General features: G+C 40.9%; 1 protein-coding gene across 5 annotated transcripts in view; it reads right to left on the bottom strand.

The window, feature by feature from the left end:
* Positions 1-5,741: 5,741 nt before the first annotated feature.
* The window catches only part of odr4 (odr-4 GPCR localization factor homolog), a 100,246-nt gene continuing 83,871 nt past the window's right edge, over positions 5,742-22,116 (bottom strand). For all 5 annotated transcript variants that reach the window (XM_072273960.1, XM_072273959.1, XM_072273958.1 and 2 more), the window contains 4 exons: positions 19,336-19,362; positions 13,554-13,610; positions 10,691-10,758; positions 5,742-5,872 (listed from right to left, as the gene is read on the bottom strand). In XM_072273960.1, the coding sequence (XP_072130061.1) occupies positions 5,861-5,872; positions 10,691-10,758; positions 13,554-13,610; positions 19,336-19,362 (164 nt within the window). In that variant the 3' untranslated portion in view covers positions 5,742-5,860. The remainder of the gene's footprint in view (positions 5,873-10,690; positions 10,759-13,553; positions 13,611-19,335; positions 19,363-22,116) is intronic.

Here is a 22,116-nt window from a genome sequence, read left to right as displayed (position 1 = left end):
GAAGCACAGAAAATTATGAGAAACATAGATTGGGTAGATAGTCAAGAGTCTTACTCCCAGATTGGAAATATCAATTAATGAAGGGCAAAGATTTAAGGTGAAGGGGAAGGAGATATGTGGTATGTAGTGGAAATATTCCAGGTGCCCACCACTTTCGGTGAAATTAAGAACTTGTCCAGTATATTTCCTTTGATATTACCCTGTCTCACTTTAAATATATGCCCTCTAGACATTTCAGCCCTGGGAAATGGAAGTTGGATGTGTATCTATGCCTCTCATAATCTTATAAACCTCCACCAGGTCTCCCCTCAGCCTCTGCCATTCCACAGAAAGCAGCCCAAGTTTGTCCCATCTCTCTTTATAGTACCTGCCTTCTAATCTAGAAGGTATCTTGGTAAACTTCCTCTGTAACCCCCTTCATTGCCTCCACATCCTTATAATGGGGCAATCAGAAATGAAAGCATCCTTTAGATGCATGTTTAATAATTTAATAGTTTTATAAAGCTGCAGATTAACTTCCTGACTCTTGAACTCGGTGCCTTTACTAATAAAGTTAAAGTTCCAGGGTTCCGATGTGATAGAGGCAGAGCAATGAAAGGTGGAGGGGTAGCATTGCTTGTCAGGGAAAATGTTACAGCAGTGCTCAGGCAGGACAGATTAGAGGGCTTGTCTACTGAGTCCTTATGGGTGGAGCTGAGAAACAGGAAAGGTATGGCCACATTAGTGGGATCATATTATAGACCACCCAATAGTCAGCGAGAATCTGCAGAGAGATAGCAGGCAGCTGCAGGAAACATAAAGTTGTGGTGGTAGGGGATTTTAATTTTCCACATATTGATTGGGACTCCCATACTGTTAGGGGTCTAGATGGGTTAGAGTTTGTAAAATGTGTTCAGGAGAGTTTTCTAAATCAATATATAGAGGTACCAACTAGAGGGGATGCAGTATTAGATCTCTTATTAGGAAATGAGTTAGGACAAGTGACGGAAGTGTGTGTAGGTGAGCACTTTGGTTCCAGTGATCATAACACCATTAGTTTCAACTTGATCATGGATAAAGACAGATCTGGTCCTAGGGTTGAGGTTCTAAACTGGAAGTAGGCCAAATTTGAAGAAATGAGGAAGGATCTAAAAAGTGTGGATTGGGATAGGTTGTTCTCTGGCAAGGATGTGATCGGTAATTGGGAAGCCTTCAAAGGAGAGTGCAGAGCTTGTATGTTCCTGTCAGCATTAAAGGCAAAGTGAATAGGAATAAGGAACCTTGGTTCTCAAGGGATATTGCAACTCTGATAAAGAAGAGAGAGTTGTAGGACATGTATAGGAAACAGGGAGTAAATAAGGTGCTTGAGGAGTATAAAAAGTGCAAGAAAATACTTAAGAAGGAAATCAGGAGGGCTAAAAGAAGACGTGAGGTTGCCTTGGCAGTCAAAGTGAAGGATAATCCAAAGAGCTTTTACAGGTATATTAAAAGGATTGTAAGGGATAAAATTGGTCCTCTTGAAGATCAGAGTGGTCAGCTATGTGTGGAACCAAAAGACATGGGGGAGATCTTAAATGAGTTTTTTGCGTCTGTATTTACTAAGGAAACTGGCATGAAATCTATGGAATTAAGGGAAACAAGTAGTGAGATCATGGAAACTGTAGAGATTGAAAAGGAAAACAACAGGAATTCTGCAGATGCTGGAAATTCAAGCAACACACATCGAAGTTGCTGGTGAATGCAGCAGGCCAGGCAGCATCTCTAGGAAGGGGTGCAGTCGACGTTTCGGGCCGAGACCCTTCGTCAGGACTAACTGAAGGAAGAGTGAGTAAGGGATTTGAAAGTTGGAGGGGGAGGGGGAGATCCAAAATGATAGAAGACAGGAGGGGGAGGGATGGAGCCAAGAGCTGGACAGGTGATTGGCAAAAGGGGATACGAGAGGATCATGGGACAGGAGGTCCGGGAAGAAAGATGGGGGGGAAGGACCCAGAGGATGGGCAAGAGGTATATTCAGAGGGACAGAGGGAGAAAAAGGAGAGTGAGAGAAAGAATGTGTGCATTGCGAGAAGGGGATGGCGTTTTTGCAAGAGACAGGGTGAGAAGAGGAATAGCCCAGATAGCTGTGAGAGTCAGTAGGCTTATAGTATAGCTGTGAGAGTCAGTAGGCATATAGTATGCTGTGAGAGTCAGTAGGCTTATAGTAAGCTGTGAGAATCAGTAGGCTTATAGTAGGCTATGAGAGTCAGTAGGCTTATAGCGTCCCCTTCTCGCAATTCCTCCGTCTCCGCCACATCTGCTCTCAGGATGAGGCTTTTCATTCTAGGACGAGGGAGATGTCTTCATTTTTTAAAGAAAGGGGCTTCCTTTCCTCCACTATCAACTCTGCTCTTAAACGCATCTCCCCCATTTCACGCACATCTGCTCTCACTCCATCCTCCCGCCACCCCACTAGGAATAGGGTTCCCCTGGTCCTCACCTACCACCCCACCAGCCTCCGGGTCCAACATATTATTCTCCGTAACTTCCGCCACCTCCAACGGGATCCCACCACTAAGCACATCTTTCCCTCCCCGCCTCTCTCTGCATTCCGCAGGGATCGCTCCCTACACAACTCCCTTGTCCATTCGTCCCCCCCATCCCTCCCCACTGATCTCCCTCCTGGCACTTATCCATGTAAGCGGAACAAGTGCTACACATGCCCTTAACACTTCCTCCCTTACCACCATTCAGGGCCCCAAACAGTCCTTCCAGGTGAGGCAACACTTCACCTGTGAGTCGACTGGGGTGATATACTGCGTCCGGTGCTCCCGATGTGGCCTTTTATATATTGGCGAGACCCGACGTAGACTGGGAGACCGCTTTGCTGAACATCTACGCTCTGTCCGCCAGAGAAAGCAGGATCTCCCAGTGGCCACACATTTTAATTCCACATCCCATTCCCATTCTGACATGTCTATCCACAGCCTCCTCTACTGTAAAGATGAAGCCACACTCAGGTTGGAGGAACAACACCTTATATTCTGTCTGGGTAGCCTCCAACCTGATGGCATGAACATCGACTTCTCTAACTTCCGCTAGGCCCCACCTCCCCCTCGTACCCCATCTGTTACTTATTTTTATGCACACATTCTTTCTCTCACTCTCCTTTTTCTCCCTCTGTCCCTCTGAATATACCTCTTGCCCATCCTCTGGGTCCCCCCCCCCCTTGTCTTTCTTGCCAGACCTCCTGTCCCATGATCCTCTCGTATCCCCTTTTGCCTATCACCTGTCCAGCTCTTGGCTCCATCTCTCCCCCTCCTGTCTTCTCCTATCATTTTGGATCTCCCCCTCCCCCTCCAACTTTCAAATCCCTTACTCATTCTTCCTTCAGTTAGTCCTGACGAAGGGTCTCGGCCTGAAACGTCGACTGCACCTCTTCTTAGAGATGCTGCCTGGCCTGCTGCGTTCACCAGCAACTTTGATGTGTGGAGATTGAAAAGGAGGTGGTGCTTACTATCTTGAGGCAAATTAAAGTGGATAAATCCCTGGGACCTGACAGGGTATTCCCTCGGACCTTGAAGGAGACTAGTGTTGAAATTGCAGGGGCCCTGGCAGATATATTTAAAATGTTGGTGTCTACGGGTGAGGTGCTGGAGGATTGGAGAATGGCTCATGTTGTTCTGTTGTTTAAAAAAGGATCGAAAAATAATCCGGAAAATTATAGGCCAGTAAGTTTGACGTCGGTAGTGGGTAAGTTATTGGAGGGAGTACTAAGAGATAGAATCTACAAGCATTTGGATAGACAGGGACTTATTAGGGAGAGTCAACATGGCTTTGTGCGTGGTAGGTCATGTTTGACCAATCTATTGGAGTTTTTCGAGGAGGTTATCAGAAAAGTGGATGAAGGGAAGGCAGTGGATGTTGTCTACATGGACTTCAGTAAGGCCTTTGACAAGGTCCCGCATGGGAGGTTAGTCAGGAAAATTCAGTTGCTAGGTATACATGGAGAGGTAGTAAATTGGATTAGATATTGGCTCAATGGAAGAAGCCAAAGAGTAGAGAATTGCTTCTCAGAGTGGAGGCCTGTGACTAGTGGTGTGCCACAGGGATCAGAGCTGGGTCCATTGTTATTTGTCATCTATATCAATGATCTGGATGATAATGTGGTAAATTGGATCAGCAAATTTGCTGATGATACAAAGATTGGAGGTGTAGTGGACAGTGAGGAAGGATTTCAAAGCTTGCAGAGGGATTTGGACCAGCTGGAAAAATGGCAGATGGAGTTTAATACAAACAAGTGTGAGGTATTGCACTTTGGAAGGACAAACCAAGGTAGAACATACAGGGTTAATGGTAAGGCACTGAGGAGTGCAGTGGAACAGAGGGATCTGGGAATACAGATACAAAATTCCCTAAAAGTCGCATCACAGGTAGATAGGGTCGTAAAGAGAGCTTTTGGTACATTGGCCTTTATTAATCAAAGTATTCAAGTATAAGAGCTGGAATGTTATGATGAGGTTGTATAAGGCATTGGTGAGACCGAATCTGGAGTATTGTGTTCAGTTTTGGTCACCAAATTACAGGAAGGATATAAATAAGGTTGAAAGAGTGCAGAGAAGGTTTATAAGGATGTTGCCAGGACTTGAGAAACTCAGTTACAGAGAAAGGTTGAATAGGTTAGGACTTTATTCCCTGGAGCGTAGAAGAATGAGGGGAGATTTGATAGAGGTATATGAAATTATGATGGGTATAGATAGAGTGAATGCAAGCAGGCTTTTTCCACTGAGGTAAGGGGAGAAAAAAACCAGAGGACATGGGTTAAGGGTGAAGGGGGAAAAGTTTAAAGGGAACATTAGGGGGGGCTTCTTCACACAGAGAGTGGTGGGAGTGTGGAATGAGCTGCCAGACGAGGTGGTAAATGCGAGTTCTTTTTTAACATTTAAGAATAAATTGGACAGATACATGGATGGGGGGTGTATGGAGGGATATGGTCCGTGTGCAGGTCAGTGGGACTAGGCAGAAAATGGTTCGGCAGCCAAGAAGGGCCAAAAGGCCTGTTTCTGTGCTGTAGTTTTTCTATGGTTCTATTTCTATGCTGTCTGCCTACTTTACCATTCTACCAACCTGTGTAGTCACTTTCAGAGAGCTGTAAACTAGGACCCCAACATTCTTCTGTACATTAACACTCTTAAGGGTCTTGCCATTAATTGTTTACTGTCTCTTTACAACTGCTCTCTCGAAATACAACACCTTATACTGGCTGGATTAAACTCTATCAGCAATTCACCACCCATATCTGCAACTATATTCTATTTCCTAAACTATCCATATTGCCAATGATCTTAGTACCATCTGCAAACCTACCAACTCACCCATCCACATTTTCTTCCAAGTCACTATTATATAACATTACTACGAACAACAGAGGTCCTAGTACAGACCCCTGCAGACATGACGAGACACAGACCTCCAGTCAAAATAAGTTCCACTGCCACCACCCTCTGATTTTTATGGACATGCCAATTTTGAATCCAAACAGCCAAGTCACCATGGATCCCTTACTTGTTAAAAACAGTCTAGAATCTTGCAACCTCAAAAAGATGTAAGGTTATGATCAGAAAGAGTTAGAAGCAAATGATTTGTTTACACTGAAATTAAAATTTTCCAATTTTAGCAGCTCCAGGAACAATATAAAGTTGGTTACACTTTTTTTAATAAATACAAGTTATCAAGTATTGCAGTCCATACTGATCAATAAAAAAGTGATACTACCAGACTACAAATGGCAACAAAATCTTGCTGTTAAGTGTTTATTCAAATGGAGCTGAGAGTACAGTTTCAGACAAAAAAAGTTCGGGAACTGGATCTTATAAGTTCCTTGAAAATGGAGATCAATCATAGCTCAAGTTGATTCCTGTAAGAAAATAAAAAGAGGTGAGTTCCAAATTCTCTACATGTTCAATAAATTCTTGGTAAAACTTCCATAAATGTTAATGCTTTTAATAAATGCATATTACTTTGCCAATGCTGCATGGCCAGTATAGGACTACTGGTTCTCAATCCCAACCACACAAACAGAAGTCAAACTTTCATATTTCAGTTAACTTTCTGCAGAGGAATCTGTTAACTTTTATGGTAAAAACTACCAGATGGTGCAGTGATAATTTTAAATGCAGAATTACTGAAATGTTAGTCCAATCTTTCTGTTTATGGCCTTCCACTTCTTTCAGGTACCTGTATAAACAGTAGTTCAGGCGTTTGTGAATGCCATGACAGAACACAGGACAAACACTATAAATCATGTCAAAGGATGCATTTGGATATTTAATAGACTTTTCTTGTGGGCACTCTGCCCAAAGGCACCAACCACCAAAACACTGTACCAAAATGATTAACCAAAAAAATATGAAATAACAAGCAATATAACAAACAATGCCTAACCAATAAATTAATATGAAAATTATGAACTCAGATTGGTGGGCGGGTGGGCGCGCACGCGCGCGTGTGTGTGTGTGTGTAAGTAAATCAAGAGTTTGCTTATCTGTGATGAGTTTAAGATTCAGAGGTGGAAAATGCATGCAATATTTATTTTGCTGGCGTGAAATTCTGCAATCTAGTTTTTACAAACAGAAATTTTCGAAGTGTTATTCCAAATCACATCATCTTTTGAAACTGGCATGCATTTATGCTGTATCTCATTGATAACAGTACATGATATGGCTAAATCAAACTACAAGTTAGGAACTGGAAACTGTGCAAAACCAGTTTGATGGTCAATTAACACACATCAAAGTTGCTGGTGAACACAGCAGGCCAGGCAGCATCTCTAGGAAGAGGTGCAGTTGACGTTTTGGGCCGAGACCCTTCGTCAGGACTAACTGAACGAGGAGTGAAGAGATTTGAAAGTGGGAGGGGGAGGGAGAGATCCAAAATGATAGGAGAAGACAGGAGGGGGAGGGATGGAGCCAAGAGATGGACAGGTGATTGGCAAAAGGGATATGAGAGGATCAAGGGACAGGAGGCCTAGGGAGAAAGAAAAGGGGGAGGGGGGGGAACCCAGAGGATGGGCAAGGGGTATAGTGAGAGGGACAGAGGGAGAAAAAGGAGAGAGAGAAAAAGAATGTGTGCATATAAATAAGTAACAGATGGGGTAGGAGGGGGAGGTGGGGCATTAGCAGAAGTTTGAGAAGTCAATGTTCATGCCATCAGGTTGGAGGCTACCCAGACGGAATATAAGGTGTTCTTCCTCCAACCTGAGTGTGGCTTCATCTTTACAGTAGAGGAGGCCGTGGATAGTCATAGTCATACTTTATTGATCCCGGGGGAAATTGGTTTTCGTTACAGTTGCACCATAAATAATAAATAGTAATAAAACCATAAATAGTTAAATAGTAATATGTAAATTATAGCAGGAAATAAGTCCAGGACCAGCCTATTGGCTCAGGGTGTCTGACCCTCCAAGGGAGGAGTTGTAAAGTTTGATGGCCACAGGCAGGAATAACTTCCTATGACGCTCTGTGTTGCATCTCGATGGAATGAGTTTCTGGCTGAATGTACCCCTGTGCCCACCCAGTACATTATGTAGTGGATGGGAGACATTGTCCAAGATGGCATGCAACTTCGACGGCATGCAACTTCGACAGCATCCTCTTTTCAGACACCACCGTCAGAGAGTCCAGTTCCATCCTCACAACACCACTGGCCTTACGAATGAGTTTGTTGATGGTGTCTGTTACCCTCAGCCTGCTGCCCCAGCACACAACAGCAAACATGATAGCACTGGCCACCACAGACTTGTAGAACATCCTCAGCATCGTCCAGTAGATGTTAAAGGACCTCAGTCTCCTCAGGAAATACAGACAGCTCTGACCCTCCTTGTAGACAGCCTCAGTGTTCTTTGACCAGTCCAGTTTATTGTCAATTCGTATCCCCAGGTATTTGTAATCCTCCACCATGTCCACCCTGACCCCCTGGATGGAAACAGGGGTCACCGGTACCTTAGCTCTCCTCAGGTCTACCACCAGCTCCTTAGTCTTTTTCATATTAAGCTGCAGATAATTCTGCTCACACCATGTGACAAAGTTTCCTATCGTAGTCCTGTACTCAGCCTCATCTCCCTTGCTGATGCATCCAACTATGGCAGAGTCATCAGAAAACTTCTGAAGATAACAAGACTCTGTGCAGTAGTTGAAGTACGAGGTGTAAATGGTGAAAAGAAAGGGAGACCAGACAGTCCCCTATGGAGCCCCAGTGCTGCTGATCACTCTGTCGGACACACAGTGTTGCAAGCACAAGTACTGTGGTCTGCCAGTCAGGTAATCAAGAATCCATGACACCAGGGAAGCATCCACCTGCATCACTGTCAGCTTCTCTCCTAGCAGGGCAGGGCGGATGGTGTTGAACTCACTGGAGAAGTCAAAAAAAAATGACCCTCACAGTGCTTGCTGGCTTGTCCAGGTGGGCATAGACACGGTTCAGCAGGTAGACGATGGCATCCTCAACTCCTAGTCAGGGCTGGTTGGCGAACTGGAGAGGATCTAAGTGCAGCCTGACCATAGGCCGGAGCAACTCCAGAACAAGTCTCTCCAGGGTCTTCATGATGTGGGAGGTCAATGCCACTGGTCTGTAGTCATTGAGGCCGCTGGGGCGCGGTGCCTTCGGCACAGGGACAAGGCAGGACATATCAGAATGGGAATGGGAGGTGCAATTAAAATGTGTGGCCACTGGGAGATCCTGCTTTCTCTGGTGGACAGAGGGTAGGCGTTCAGCAAAACGATCTCCCAGTCTGCGTCGGGTCTCGCCAATATATAGAAGGCCACATCGGGAGCACCGGACGCAGTATAACACCCCAGCTGACTCACAGGTGAAGTGTCGCCTCACTTGGAAGGACTGTCTGGGGCCCTGAATGGTGGTAAGGGAGGAAGTGTAAGGGCATGTGTAGCACTTGTTCCGCTTACAAGGGAAAGTGCCAGGAGGGAGATCGGTGGGGAGGGATGGGGGAGGGGGCGCGAATGGACAAGGGAGTTGCGTAGGGAGCGATCCCTGTGGAAAGCGGGGTGGGGGGGGGGAGGGAAAGATGTGCTTAGTGGTGGGATCCTGTTGGAGGTAGCAGAAGTAGAAGTTACGGAGAATAATATGTTGGACCCGGAGGCTGGCCTCCTCTACTGTAAAGATGAAGCCACACTCAGGTTGGAGGAACAACACCTTATATTCCGTCTGGGTAGCCTCCAACCTGGTGGCATGAACATTGACTTCTCAAACTTCCGCTAATGCCCCAACTCCCCATTGTATCCCATCCGTTATTTATATATACACACATTCTTTTTCTCTCTCTCCTTTTTCTCCCTCTGTCCCTCTCATTATACCCCTTGCCCATCCTCTGGGTTTTTCCCCCCCTCCCCCTTTTCTTTCTCCCTAGGCCTCCTGTCCCATGATCCTCTCATATCCCCTTTGCCAATCAACTGTCCAGCTCTTGGCTCCATCCCTCCCCCTCCTGTCTTCTCCTATCATTTTGGATCTCCCCCTCCTCCTCCCACTTTCTTACTAGCTCTTCTTTCAGTTAGTCCTGACGAAGGGTCTTGGCCCGAAACATCGACTGTACCTCTTCCTAAAGATGCTGCCTGGCCTGCTGCATTCACCAGCAACTTTGATGTGTGTTGCTTGAATTTCCAGCATCTGCAGATTTCCTCGTATTTGTGATGGTCAATTATATGCCCAGGACAAAGATAATCTACAGGTAATTTTCAAAGGTTATTTGAAAAATAAAGACAGAATCCAGGTTTCCTGACATTTCAGAGTCGGGTGTTAAAGTATGCTTTAAGGACACAAGAGTCTGCAGAAAAACCTCAGAGGCAAACTGGAAAAATATGCTGTGAATTTTGCATGGAATATTAGATACCCAGAATAGTTTTTCAATAATAAGCACCAAATAACTGTATGCAAATAGATCTGAGTCCAATGCTTTAGAAGATGAAAATAAAAACAGAACAATTAGGAATGCAAGTGGGTTAGAGTACAACAGTAAGAAAAGCTTAATGAAATTCCATAGGGCTTTATTAGGACTATTCCTAGAATACTCTGTGCAATTTTGGTCTCCATATCTGGAAAAACACTTGGTATGTAGTTACAAAAGCAAAGATCTAAACATTTGATTCCTGGGACGAGGAAGATGCTTCATCAAGAAAAATTGAGGAAGCCTGGCCTATCATGCATGACATCTCAATGCAGTGGAATGAAATGTGAAACACAAACTTTTGAGGTGAGCTGACAGATTATGGGGGCATAATCTAAGGATAGGATGTTGGAAAAGGAATACCTGTTTACAGCTTGTGCTATAGATTACTGGAATTTTCCACTTCAGAGAGTTGTGGAGATTGTCATTATAGTGATCAGACAGTAAAATAGACTTGGGGCACAGGATCACTCATGATCTTATACATGGTACATAGCAGACTTAGTGCTTATGAATTACTGCTGTGTCAATTTCTTACACACTGACATTTATAAAGAAACACTTGGTAAAACCATATGAAAAGCAAAGAAATACTGAAGATGACAAAAATCTAAAATGAAATAGATAATGTTGGAAATACTCAACAAGTCAGGCAGAAACTTTCCACAAATGTTGCCAGGCCTCTAGCACTTTGTTGTAGTTTTGATAAAATAAGTAATCTATACAGACCAGCAATTTTAAAATATAGCTTAACTTATAATATCCTTAAATGAGACTTACAGCAATGAAGTAATACAAAACAGAGACTGCTACTGCCAGGACTCCAACACCTGCTGCTGCTGCGATACCTATGACACAAAGCACAAACATAGGTAATGAAAAATAGGATATGAAAGAGCTGAATCATGATTCTGAATGGCAATTGAAAGGATGAAGGTGGGGGTTGGTGTGTGTGAAGAAATTAAAATATAGGAATATATATCAAAGTACTGATCCCTTGCAAACTGAATTTAATCTTGAACTGTATTCTCCTTATTAAAAATGCACAAAGGTTGTTCTATTAAGTATGATATTCCTAAATGGCCACTGCAGCACAAATGGAAGAGCTGCGGCTAGCATGACTTCCCATATACATTCCCAGTATGCCATTTCATGTGATTTGAATAATTTATCTTTTATATTAGATCAATACATATAAATTCAATACAGTGAAAAAAAATTGAGGAATACATTCAATTCAAACAATAAATAAGCAATGAGTACCAGGAAGAAAAGGTCAAAACTGTTTAGCATTTTTGAAACATTTCAGCAAAAGGAGTATTAAGACTATATTAACATATTTCTATAACCTTATTATCTCTGAAGGACAGATTTGGTGCAGGCATTAAACACCAAAGAACTACACACTGAGCAGTTTATCAGGTACATTTGTTCATTAATGCAAATCTCTAATCATCCAATCACCTGGCAGCAACTCAACGCATAAAAGCAGCAGAAGCTGAGTTGTCGTTCAGTCCGAACATTAGAATGGGGAAGAAATGTGATCCGAGTGACTTTGATCGTGGAATGATTTTTGATGCGAGTGGTTCGATTATCTCAGAATCTGCTGATTGCCTATGATTTTCACACAGCCATCTTCCAGAGTTTACAAACAATGGTGCAAAAAGCAAAAAAAAAGTGTGCAGAAGAGCATCTCTGAGGGCATAACATATCGAAGCTTGAAATGAATGGGCTACAGCAGCAGAAGATCATGAACATACACTTAGTGGTGACTTTATTAGGCACAGAAGGTAGCTAATGACATGGCCACCTAGTACAGTAATATAAAAAATATAATTATGCTTATAATCTTTCATACCCTTCAGATTTTAGAATATTTTAACCAAGTTAGGTTAGACCAGACTCATAGGACACCACAGCACAAAAATACGCCCTTTGGCCCACCTAGTCTGTGCCAAACCATTAATTTACCTAGTCCCTAGTCCAGGTACCTATCCAAATTTTTCTTAAATGTTGAAATCAAACCTGCATCCACCATTGCACTCAGAGCTTGTTCCACACACGCACCACATCATGAGTGAAGAAGCTTCCCCTCATGCACCCCTCAAACATTTCATCTTTCACTCTTAACCCATGACCTCTAGTTGTGGCCTCACCCAACCTCAGAGGAAAAAGCCATATACAATTATTGTTTGGGTGTTGTTAATTTTCCCCATTTCACCCATGGGGTGGTATCCATGTACATTATTTCTGATGGGAAAAATGTCAAAGAGACTTTGTTTGTGAAAATATCATAAGCTGGTTAAGGTACAGAGGAAAAACGCAATCATTTGGAAAACAGTGCAGTGTCTCTGTAAGGCTCCAGCATGAAGGCCACCAACCATATTTAAAGAAATCATTTTTGCTAACTTCCAGCACTTCTCAAAGTTCAATATATCCAAAGGGAAACCGGTCTGATTGGTTTTGTTACTGTCTCTGACACAAATTATCTGGTGGAAAATATGTGTGATACAATTGGATTGCCTCTGAATATACAGCTTGCTTGGAAACTTGAAGAAAAACAGAAACGACAGGAACTTGGCACAAGACCTTACGAATAAAAGGGCACAGGGAAAACTTATACCACTTCACTGAGCAGCAGCACATGAACTCTTTTATTTTAACACTGTTGCTGCAGACTCTGTAAATGGCAAAGACACGGTCACTCTCACTTTTTACACGATGTGATCCTGTCAGGCTGCACTCATCATGGTACAACTGCTTGCAGTACCATGTTGTATCAAAAAGCACAGTGAGCCTCTATAAACTAAGTTCATAGAAATGCAAAAGACAGTATGAGATTTGCCCAAATGGATTCCCTTTGCAGCAAAGTACATTGATGACTTTGATAAACTTAAAGAAAAACTTAAAGCTTTAATAAATAACGCAACTTTGTTGACATTGGTATTTACTAAGATTTGCTCTGTTGTAGACCAGTTAGCTGATATCTTGACTTGTATGTCATTACAGAGCAAGCATAAGATAGGATCAGAACTTCAGATGGCAGACAAACTCCGTGAAATTGTCTATCATCTTTCAGTTTGCCTCTCCAAAAGGTCACCAACTGCCTTGTTCTTTAAAATGATCATTTCCTGCTATAATGTCTCATTTAGTGTACAATGGCATGTCAAAGGATACAACTTCAAATTGTTCTTCATGGTCCTGATATTCCAGGCCCTGAATTTCATATTGTGAAATAAAATTTGCACCCCAGGCTTTACAGAGCAGGATCTGATTCAACAGCAAAGGGGTCCATAACAACTGAAGTTCTGGCTCTGCTACATGGATATTAATGTTTACTCATTTGTAAGCACACGTATTGTTGTCTGGCATAGTTTAGTTGTTCACTTGTGTGCATACTACGCAAGTTCAGTCACTGGATTCCTTGCCCATTACCTCCCTCCTGGCTTGTTACTTTCATTCTTGCCCTCCTTCTTGCCACAGTCCAATTGCTTACTCCAGAGCCTTGCTATATACCAGGCGCCATTGCTGATCCCTGGTATCTGAACGCATCCTTGACACTAGCTCTAGAAATAAACCTAACCATTTTCCAGGTCTTGGCCCAGCTAGACATCTAATCCAGTTTCCAATCCATAGATTTTACCCTTGAATTTAAAGCCACCATCTGCAGTTTCCTCTTCTTCTTTGACATCATCTTGATCTTAAAACAAAACACACAGCATTCTAATTAGTCAAAAAAAACTTTGTTCCCTATGCAAACATAGCTCAAACTTCTTTAAGTATACTTGTCTATGGATAATCTTTGCATGCTGGGTAATTATTAAATAAACAAAGCATTACTAACAGCAGAAAATATTTAAACTTTCATAATTAATGAGGAACAACTCAATTTTGAACTCTCTCAATATACAGAAGCTATCTAGTCATACTGTATTTCCTCAGGACTTAAGATGTATTCAAGTTTTGAATATATTTGATCATAAATTCAGTGGCGTTTTTATGCATTTGATGTAATTTCAAATTATATTTACATGTTGTACCACACTATATAATAAGGCTATAAAAACTTGCAATAAAACATTTTTTGAATTCCATGATATTCCATGATAGTATGTGTGAAGCGCAGATTCAAATATTGCTGTGATGATTGTGCGTTCCAGTACTAATTGTTTGGCGACAATAAGGTATAAGGTATTCATAAGTATTGGAAGAAGAATAACTTGCTTTATGAGGTTTGTTTTCTCCACTTATATTCTTTTGATAAATGCCATTTCGCATTTCAAGTCTATGCTGGCTCTCAGGTAATTCATTTTTCTTGTAATTTATTCTCATATAGTTCACTGAAGTGTTCATACCTAAGATACATGCTTCAGATAGATGGGTAACCATTAGGAGAGGCAAGAGGAGTAGGATGTTAACACAGGGTTCCCCTGTGGCCATTCCCTTCAGCAATAAGTGTGCCCCTTTGGATACAGGGGTGGGAAGTGGGAAAATGACCTATCAGGCACAGCAGAAGTTAAGTCAATAGATTTGTAGCCAGCTCCAAGGCTCAGCAGGGAAGGGCAAAGTCAGACTGAACATTAATGAATCGAAACTCGCTAGTTAGGAGAACAGAGAGGAGATTCTATGCCTGCCAGAGGCACTAAGATGGTGTGGTTTCTCCCAGGTGCTAAGTCGAATACATGTCAGAATGGCTATAGAATATTCTCAAGGAGAGAGTGAGCTGCCAAAAGTCGTGTTGCATGTTAGCACCACTGACATAAGATAGAATGAGGGAAGAGGTACATCGCAGTAAGTATAGAGAGCTAGGAAAGAGGCTGATAAGCAGGACCTCAAATGTAGTAATCTCAAGATTACACCTGCTGCCATCTGCTAGTCAGGACCGGAATAGAAAGACAGAACAGATGGATGAATGAATGAATGGCTGAGAAACTGGTACAGGGAGCAGGATTTCAGACTCTTGGATTATTTAAGCCTTTTCAGAGGAAGGGATAACCTGCACAAGAGGGATAGGTTGAACCCTAACTGCGGGGGGAACTAATATCCCAGCTGAGTGTTTCACTAGTGCTACATGAGAGGGTTCACACTGGTTTAGTAGAGGGACGGGAACCAGAACACCAGGATTAAGAGGCAGTAAGATATCATGACCAGTAAGATAGGGCAGGAGCAATGTCACAGAGGGCAATGCCACAGCTAAAGTATATGTACTTTAATGCTAGCAGTATTAAAGGTGAGGGTGATGAATATATCAGTATATGGAACTATAACATTATGGCCATAACAGACACAAGGTTGAGAGGGGCACAGAAATGAATGCTTAATATTCTAGTGTTTCAATGTTTCAGAAAAGATAAATGAATCAGAATTAGAATCAGATTTGTTTTCAGACATATTGTGAACAATACAGTGGAATACATAAAATGTTTATAAGTTACAATAAGTACAAATAAGAAGTACAAACATAAAAAAGTATGACAGCAGAATAATGGGGCAGTGTTGATGGACTATTCAGAAATTTGATGGTGGAGGGGAAGAAGCTGTTCCTAAAACATTGAGTATGTGTCTTCAGGGTCCTGTACTTCCTTCCTGAGGATAATGAGAAAAAGACATGTCCTGGATGGTGAGGGTCCTTAATGTTGGATACTGCCTTTAGCCATTGACTTTTGAAGATGTCCTCAGTGGTGGGGAGGCTAGTGCCCATGATAGAGCTAGCTGAGTTTGTAATTTTCTGCAGCTTTTTCTGATCCTTTGTATCGGTTCCTCCATACCAGATGGCGATGCAACCTGTTAGAATGCTGTCCACTGTACATCTGCAGAAATTTGCGAGTCTTATATACCAAATCTCTTCAAACTCCTAATGAAATAACTGCTGGCATGCCTTTTTCCTAATTGCATCAATATGTTGGGCCCAGAATAGACTCCTCGATGAGGACTGGTATATGTTCTGCCAACTTCTCCTTCCTTCAGTCAACAATCATTCCTTGGTCTTACTGACTTTGAGTGTAAGGTTGTTGTGGTGACACCATTCAAGCAGTCAATCTATCTTACTCTTGGACACCTGTTCGTCATCACCTGAGATTCTGCCAACAGCAGTTGTGTCATAAGCAAGTTTATAAATGGTACTTGCTTGGCCACACAATTATGAGCGTAGAGAGCACAGAGCAGAGGGTTAAGCATGCATCTTTTAAGGGAAACCTGCATTGTTTGTCAGCGGAGATGTTATTTTCTATCCGAACTGTCTGTGATCACCGAATGAGAAAGGTAAGGATCTAATTGTAGAGGGAAGTCCAAAGGCCCAGGTTTCAAATCTTGTTGATTAGTATTGACAGAATAATAGTATTGAGCGCTGAGCAGTAATCAATAGACAGTACCCTAATGAAGGTTTGCTAATTTCTAGGTCGTCCAAGGCTGAGTGCAAAGCCAATGAGACTGCATCTGCTGTAGACCTGTTGTGGTGGTAGACAAATTGCAATGGGCTTTGATCCTTACTTAGACAGAAGTTACTTTTAAGCATTACCAACCTCTCAAAGCACTTCATCATAATAGACGTGTGTGCTACTGGCTGGTAGTCATTGAGGCAGCTCACTCTGCTCTTCTTGAGCACTGGTATGATTGATATCCTTCTGAAGCAGATGCGAACCTTCAATTGCAGTGAAAAAATTGAAGACGTCCTTGAACACTCCAACCAGTAAGCTGCATGGTTTTTTGGTTTCTGCCAGGTACGCCATTGGGGCTTTGAGAGCTCATCCTTTTGAAAGGTGCTCTGCCATTGGACTCTGATAACACAGGGTTGCCATGACGCTGCAGGGAACCGCACAGATAGAGTTTTGTTCTCCATCTCAAAGCATGCATATAAAGAGTTCACCTCATCAGGGAGTGAAGCACCCCAGCCATTTATGACGTTAGGTTTCGCCTTGCAGGAACCTAACCATGCTGTAGCTTACAAGCATCCATTTCTATCTCCAACTTCACTTGGAATTGCTTTTTCACTTTTAAGATAACCTTGGCAGTTTCCCTGCCAAAGATCAACAGATTTTTTAAACATTTTAAAACTATGTTGCTTACTGAAGTATCCACAGCTGTGACTGTAGATTTCAGATGTATTAGTCTTAAACAGGAATATTTGATGATTCCCTTTGGAGCTGCACATAAAAGAGTCGCCACTACCTGATGTCATCTTGACAAGGTTGGGGAGGGAAGTAGGACAATATCACAGCCACACTCAGAGTGGACATATGGAGAGGTCATCCACTGAGTCTACACAGGTAAAACTCAAAAATAAGAATGGTGCAATCACTTACATGGGATTATAATATGGAACCTCCAAGAGTGGAGGTTGAGGGGAGATCTGATAGATGATTGTAAGATTATGAGAGGCATAGAGAAGACAGCCAGTATATTTATCCCAGGGTTGTATGAGTAATACCAGAGTGCTTTCATTTAAGGTGAGAAGGGGCAAGTTCAAAGGAGATATGAGAGGCAAGTTTTCTTTTACACAGACAGTGGTGGGTAGCTGGAATACACTGCCAAGCAAAGACTGTTGAAGCTGCAACATTTTGCTCAATGGCAGGCTAACTGTCATTCAGCAACAGTTTTAACTGATTCAGTTCAAGAAAGCCACCACAAAAATAGGCAAAATATGCAAACTAAATTCTAATCCATTTTCACCCAGGTGCCTTGTGTTTCAACATTGCGAGCAGAAACAGATAAATTGGGTGAAACATACTATTCTCAGTCTGGTGAAAATCTCTAAAGTTTTCATATTTTGATAAAAAGAAAATGAGGGGAAAACATTTCAATTATATAAATGCTTGAGTTATTCTTCATAAATTAAGCACATTGTATATTTAGTGGAGGAAAAGGTATTGTGAAAAAGCACACTCAGAATAGATTTTGACAATTCAGCATTTGAATGACAGGTCAACATTGCAAGATAAATGTGCATGCAAACATTTTATATTTATTTGGAATCTGAAAAAGGAATAAAATTTATTAACCAAGTATTTTTGAAGAAATGGCATGAATGTTAGATAATTCGAGTTGGGATAAGGGGACGGAAGATCTGTTTGAAAGTGTGAAAGAACAAGTGGAAACATTTTAAGCATGCTGAATTAAGGGTTGGGTACTCTCAGAAATTTCAGCTCTTTTGTTGCAGTGCTCCAATGAAAAACAATAAATAGACTTGGAATGCACAACTGTTTTCACATATTAAAACTTATTTACAAGGAGGGCTAGAAAATGGCTTGCAGGATAAAGTTGCAACAGCAGATGAAAAGGGGCCTGTTTTGCCTCAAAGAAGTGATGAGCTTGAAGAGTGTTGCTACATGTAGGGATGATAAGTATACAGATTGGGACACCAAGGGTATCACAGTGATGAAGAAATGTAAGTAATAAACTACCCTTTCAGCCTCTACCTCTACCCCTTATTCCAACACACAGGCTTATTACACATCTTTATGATTCTACCGAACTACTATCACTGCTGTGCTTGCCTTTGTGTGTATCATTGTGATTGTAAGAGAAAGGTAGGATAAAGTTTCTCAATTGACCTAATTTCTTACAGAGGATAAAATGAAGTCATAAGTAATCTGTAAAGTGGAGCATCAAATGTGTTACCTAAAAGGTAAAGTGTCAATTAAGGGTTTCATTATTCCAAGACTGAATGGTAACAATATTCTCTTCTGAGTAGGTAGATGTAGTAAATGTCAAAATACACAGATTAATAGTGGGATTACAAATATTGTGATATTTTTGTCAAATTAGTGCAACAATATTTAAATATGTTTGGGTTCCCAATGAAGCTGTTGTGTGACCTGTTTTATTTCCTTAAGATTTGGAGACTTTCCTGTTCTCCAGAGTGCCATTCCAGGATCACGTAGCCATAAGATATAGTATCATTCCCTATTCTTCTCTGAACTTCCAGAACAATAAAACATGGTACTTTATAAGAAATAAGGCTAGTGTTAAATATATTAAGATAGTGAAGATCTAGAGCCCTATTGATCAATTTCCTTCTTTTCTCCCATGAGTGCCAGATTCCCAGTTTGTATTAAAATCAGAATGCCAGCATAGGTAAAGTCAAATTGTTCTACGTGTGAAGCATACTGGAGAATGACCCTCTTAGTGAACTATTGTTTCACATTATGACCTTTTCCAACATAACCCATAAAATCAGAAATACAGCATATATCACTTTATGGGAAGATAGTCTTTAGGTTAAATTTTAAGCCGAACATCAACTTGTATGAAAATAACCACACAGCAGGAAAACAAAACTGCATTTTTCTTCTTGCTATTTTGCAATAACTATAAAAACAATAATTTCCCTTCAGATTACATTTTCCCCCATTAAATACTGGAATGTAAAGAAACTATAAACATATCTCCAATTTCTTATACTTAAATTACATTCATTTTAATTTTACCTTGGACAGGTTCGACCCCCATCTCTTCTACAGATTTTGCATTCAGTATATAGAAAAAAAGAAACAAATATTAGACATCTGGAAATCAAAAAAGAAATAAAAGGACAACAATAAACTAAGATAGTTAAATAATGACATGAGCTTGGGTAATAACAGAACTTTGGCCTGAGAAAGGATGTAAAACAGGATGATCAGCTACAGTCTGTGTTATGTACTCTACCTGATTTTCTTTTCTTAATTTGGAATGCAACAACTAAAGAATCACATACCAGCCATTTTCAGAAGCTAGAAGTTCTGGCGAATATTTTTATTTAAATATTTAAAATATACAAAAATCTCACAGTCCTAGTACAACTATTAAACAAAACAGTTAAAAAATTGTACAATGTACAATGAAAATGAAGAACAATTAACAGTAATTGTTACAGCCCAGGCTATTTCCCAATGTCATTTTCCGATGCTGCCAAGTCAAACATCATCTGTGTTGTGTTTTGAGCCTTTTATGAACCAAACAGTATCCATAAAGCTGTTATGTAATTTCACCGGAGCTAAAATTCCACCATTTTATCACTAGACTTTTAGAAATCAGGGCTAGTACAGGATGCCTCATACATAAGAAGCAGAGTGCAAAACCCATGTTACAGATTAAATTACACATCTTTCTTTGGGCAACATAGGTGTAGAAGTAAAACAACAAAATAAAACAATACTGTTGTTTTTCATCTGCATGAATATTTTGGGATTTGAAGTTGTGTCTGATAATGAATTAAAAATAACACTGATGTTTTAATTTTGTTGGCAGATCCCATTACAGTCACCAATATCCATATAATCATACTGGTCTGAAAATATAGTGGATATGAATGCAACTTATAGAGTCATGGAAAAGTACAGGACAGAAACAGGCACTTCAGCCCATCTAGTCTGTGCAGAACCATTTAATTTGCCTACTTCCATTGACCTGCACCAGAACCACAGCCCACCATACCCTTGCCATCTATGTACCCATTCAAACTTCTCTTAAAATGTTGAAATCAAGCTCACATGCACCACTAATGCTGGCGGCTTTTACCAATCTCACGACACTCTGAGTGAAGAAGTTTCCTCCCATGTTCCTCTTAAACTTTGCACCTTTCACCCTCAACCCATGACCTCTAGTTGTAGTCCCACCCAACCTCAGTGGAAAAAGCCTGCAGTTACCCTATATATACTCCTCATAAAAGAATTTGAGTACATTGATCTAACTGTATATGTAATCGACTCATACAACTTATCATCACTCTTTTAGTTTAACAAACCACAGATATCTTTCTCAATTGCTGTTTTACACTATTTGCTTTATGTATATTTTTTCCTTAAATTGGGATCACAAAGAATTGCATCAGAGGTTTAACAACATTATTTGTGCTGCTGGTTTAATATAATTCACCCTCACTTCATGCAAAATTCAAAACAAGCAACAAAAGCAGAAAACAGTCTTTGCGGTATTTGGTTTAATGTTCATGTTAATAGTGAATGTGGTTTTCAAAATAGAAAGGTCGCTGAACTGAGTCTCAAAAGCAACAACATCAGCATAGGTGGAAATCTGAGACCTGATTACAGACTGGTAATTCATTAAAAGATCAACAAGGAAAGCAACTGATTTAATATTTCCTTGCACTTGACTGGTCATATGCAATTTAAATCATTAACATGTAGCATAATTTAACAGGCTGGTTCAATATGCCAAGACTTTTCAATAGTTTTGTTTTCTTCAGGATTAATATTATATCATGGACTGAGAAAAGTAACATCAATCTCCCAAAGTCTACTGTGAAAGCTACTTGAATGATGGCTGTTAGGTCAAATTTATATGTTTAAGTTCAAGATATGCACTGGGGCCCAGTTATTTAAGCTCCTCATAACAATCACATAGGAAGGAAACTAATCACTAATTTTCTCTTCACTCAGGGTCTTTGGTTGATTTAATTGAGACAATGATCTTTAATTAACATCAATCTGCTGAATTTGACTTTAAGGATACAAATGAAGTGCATGAAAAGCCAATTGTAACAATATGCTTTTTCAAAATGCAATATGTCTGTGATGCAAGTTCTCTGATAATAATTCAGCATTAGGATGAACTGATAACGTGATGCTGACTGGACTTTCATATTCAGATGTCTGTTGCTCACTTGCTGAGGAGTTGCTTGGTACTTTAATTCTAAAGATTTTTTTTAAACTATCAATGGGAATATAGGAAAATGTTTCATCTTCAAATGTGAGAAATTTGAGTCTCATATATTGTAATTGCAATATATTGAAATGCTCAATTTTGTGTCAAGCTAGAAACAGCATAAAAACAATGAATTCACCAGATTGAATGCCCTCTGTCTCAAGAAATTCCTCATCTCTGTTATAAACGGCTGTCCTTCTATTCTGAGGTTGTGCCCTTTGGTCCTGGACTCCCCCACTGTAGAAACATCCTCTCCATGGCCACTCTTTTTAGGCCTTTCAATATTTGATAGGTTTCCATAAGATCCCACCCTACCGTCATTTTTGTAAACTCCAGTGAGTATAGGCACAAAGCCATCAAAGCTCTTCATATGTTAACCCCTTCATTCCCAGAACCATTCTCATGGACCTCCTCAAAAGGATCCTTTCTAATGCTAGCAGATCTTTTCAAAGGGGCCCAAAACTGCTCATTATACTTCAAGTGCAGTCTGTCCAATGCCTTATAAAGCCTCAACATTACATCCTTACTTTTATATTCTAGTCCTCTTGAAATGAATGCTAACATTG

The sequence above is a fragment of the Mobula birostris genome, chromosome 12 (assembly GCF_030028105.1).
Source record: "Mobula birostris isolate sMobBir1 chromosome 12, sMobBir1.hap1, whole genome shotgun sequence".
Classification (NCBI taxonomy): domain Eukaryota; kingdom Metazoa; phylum Chordata; class Chondrichthyes; order Myliobatiformes; family Myliobatidae; genus Mobula; species Mobula birostris.
This window is presented reverse-complemented; position numbering and strand designations above follow the sequence as displayed.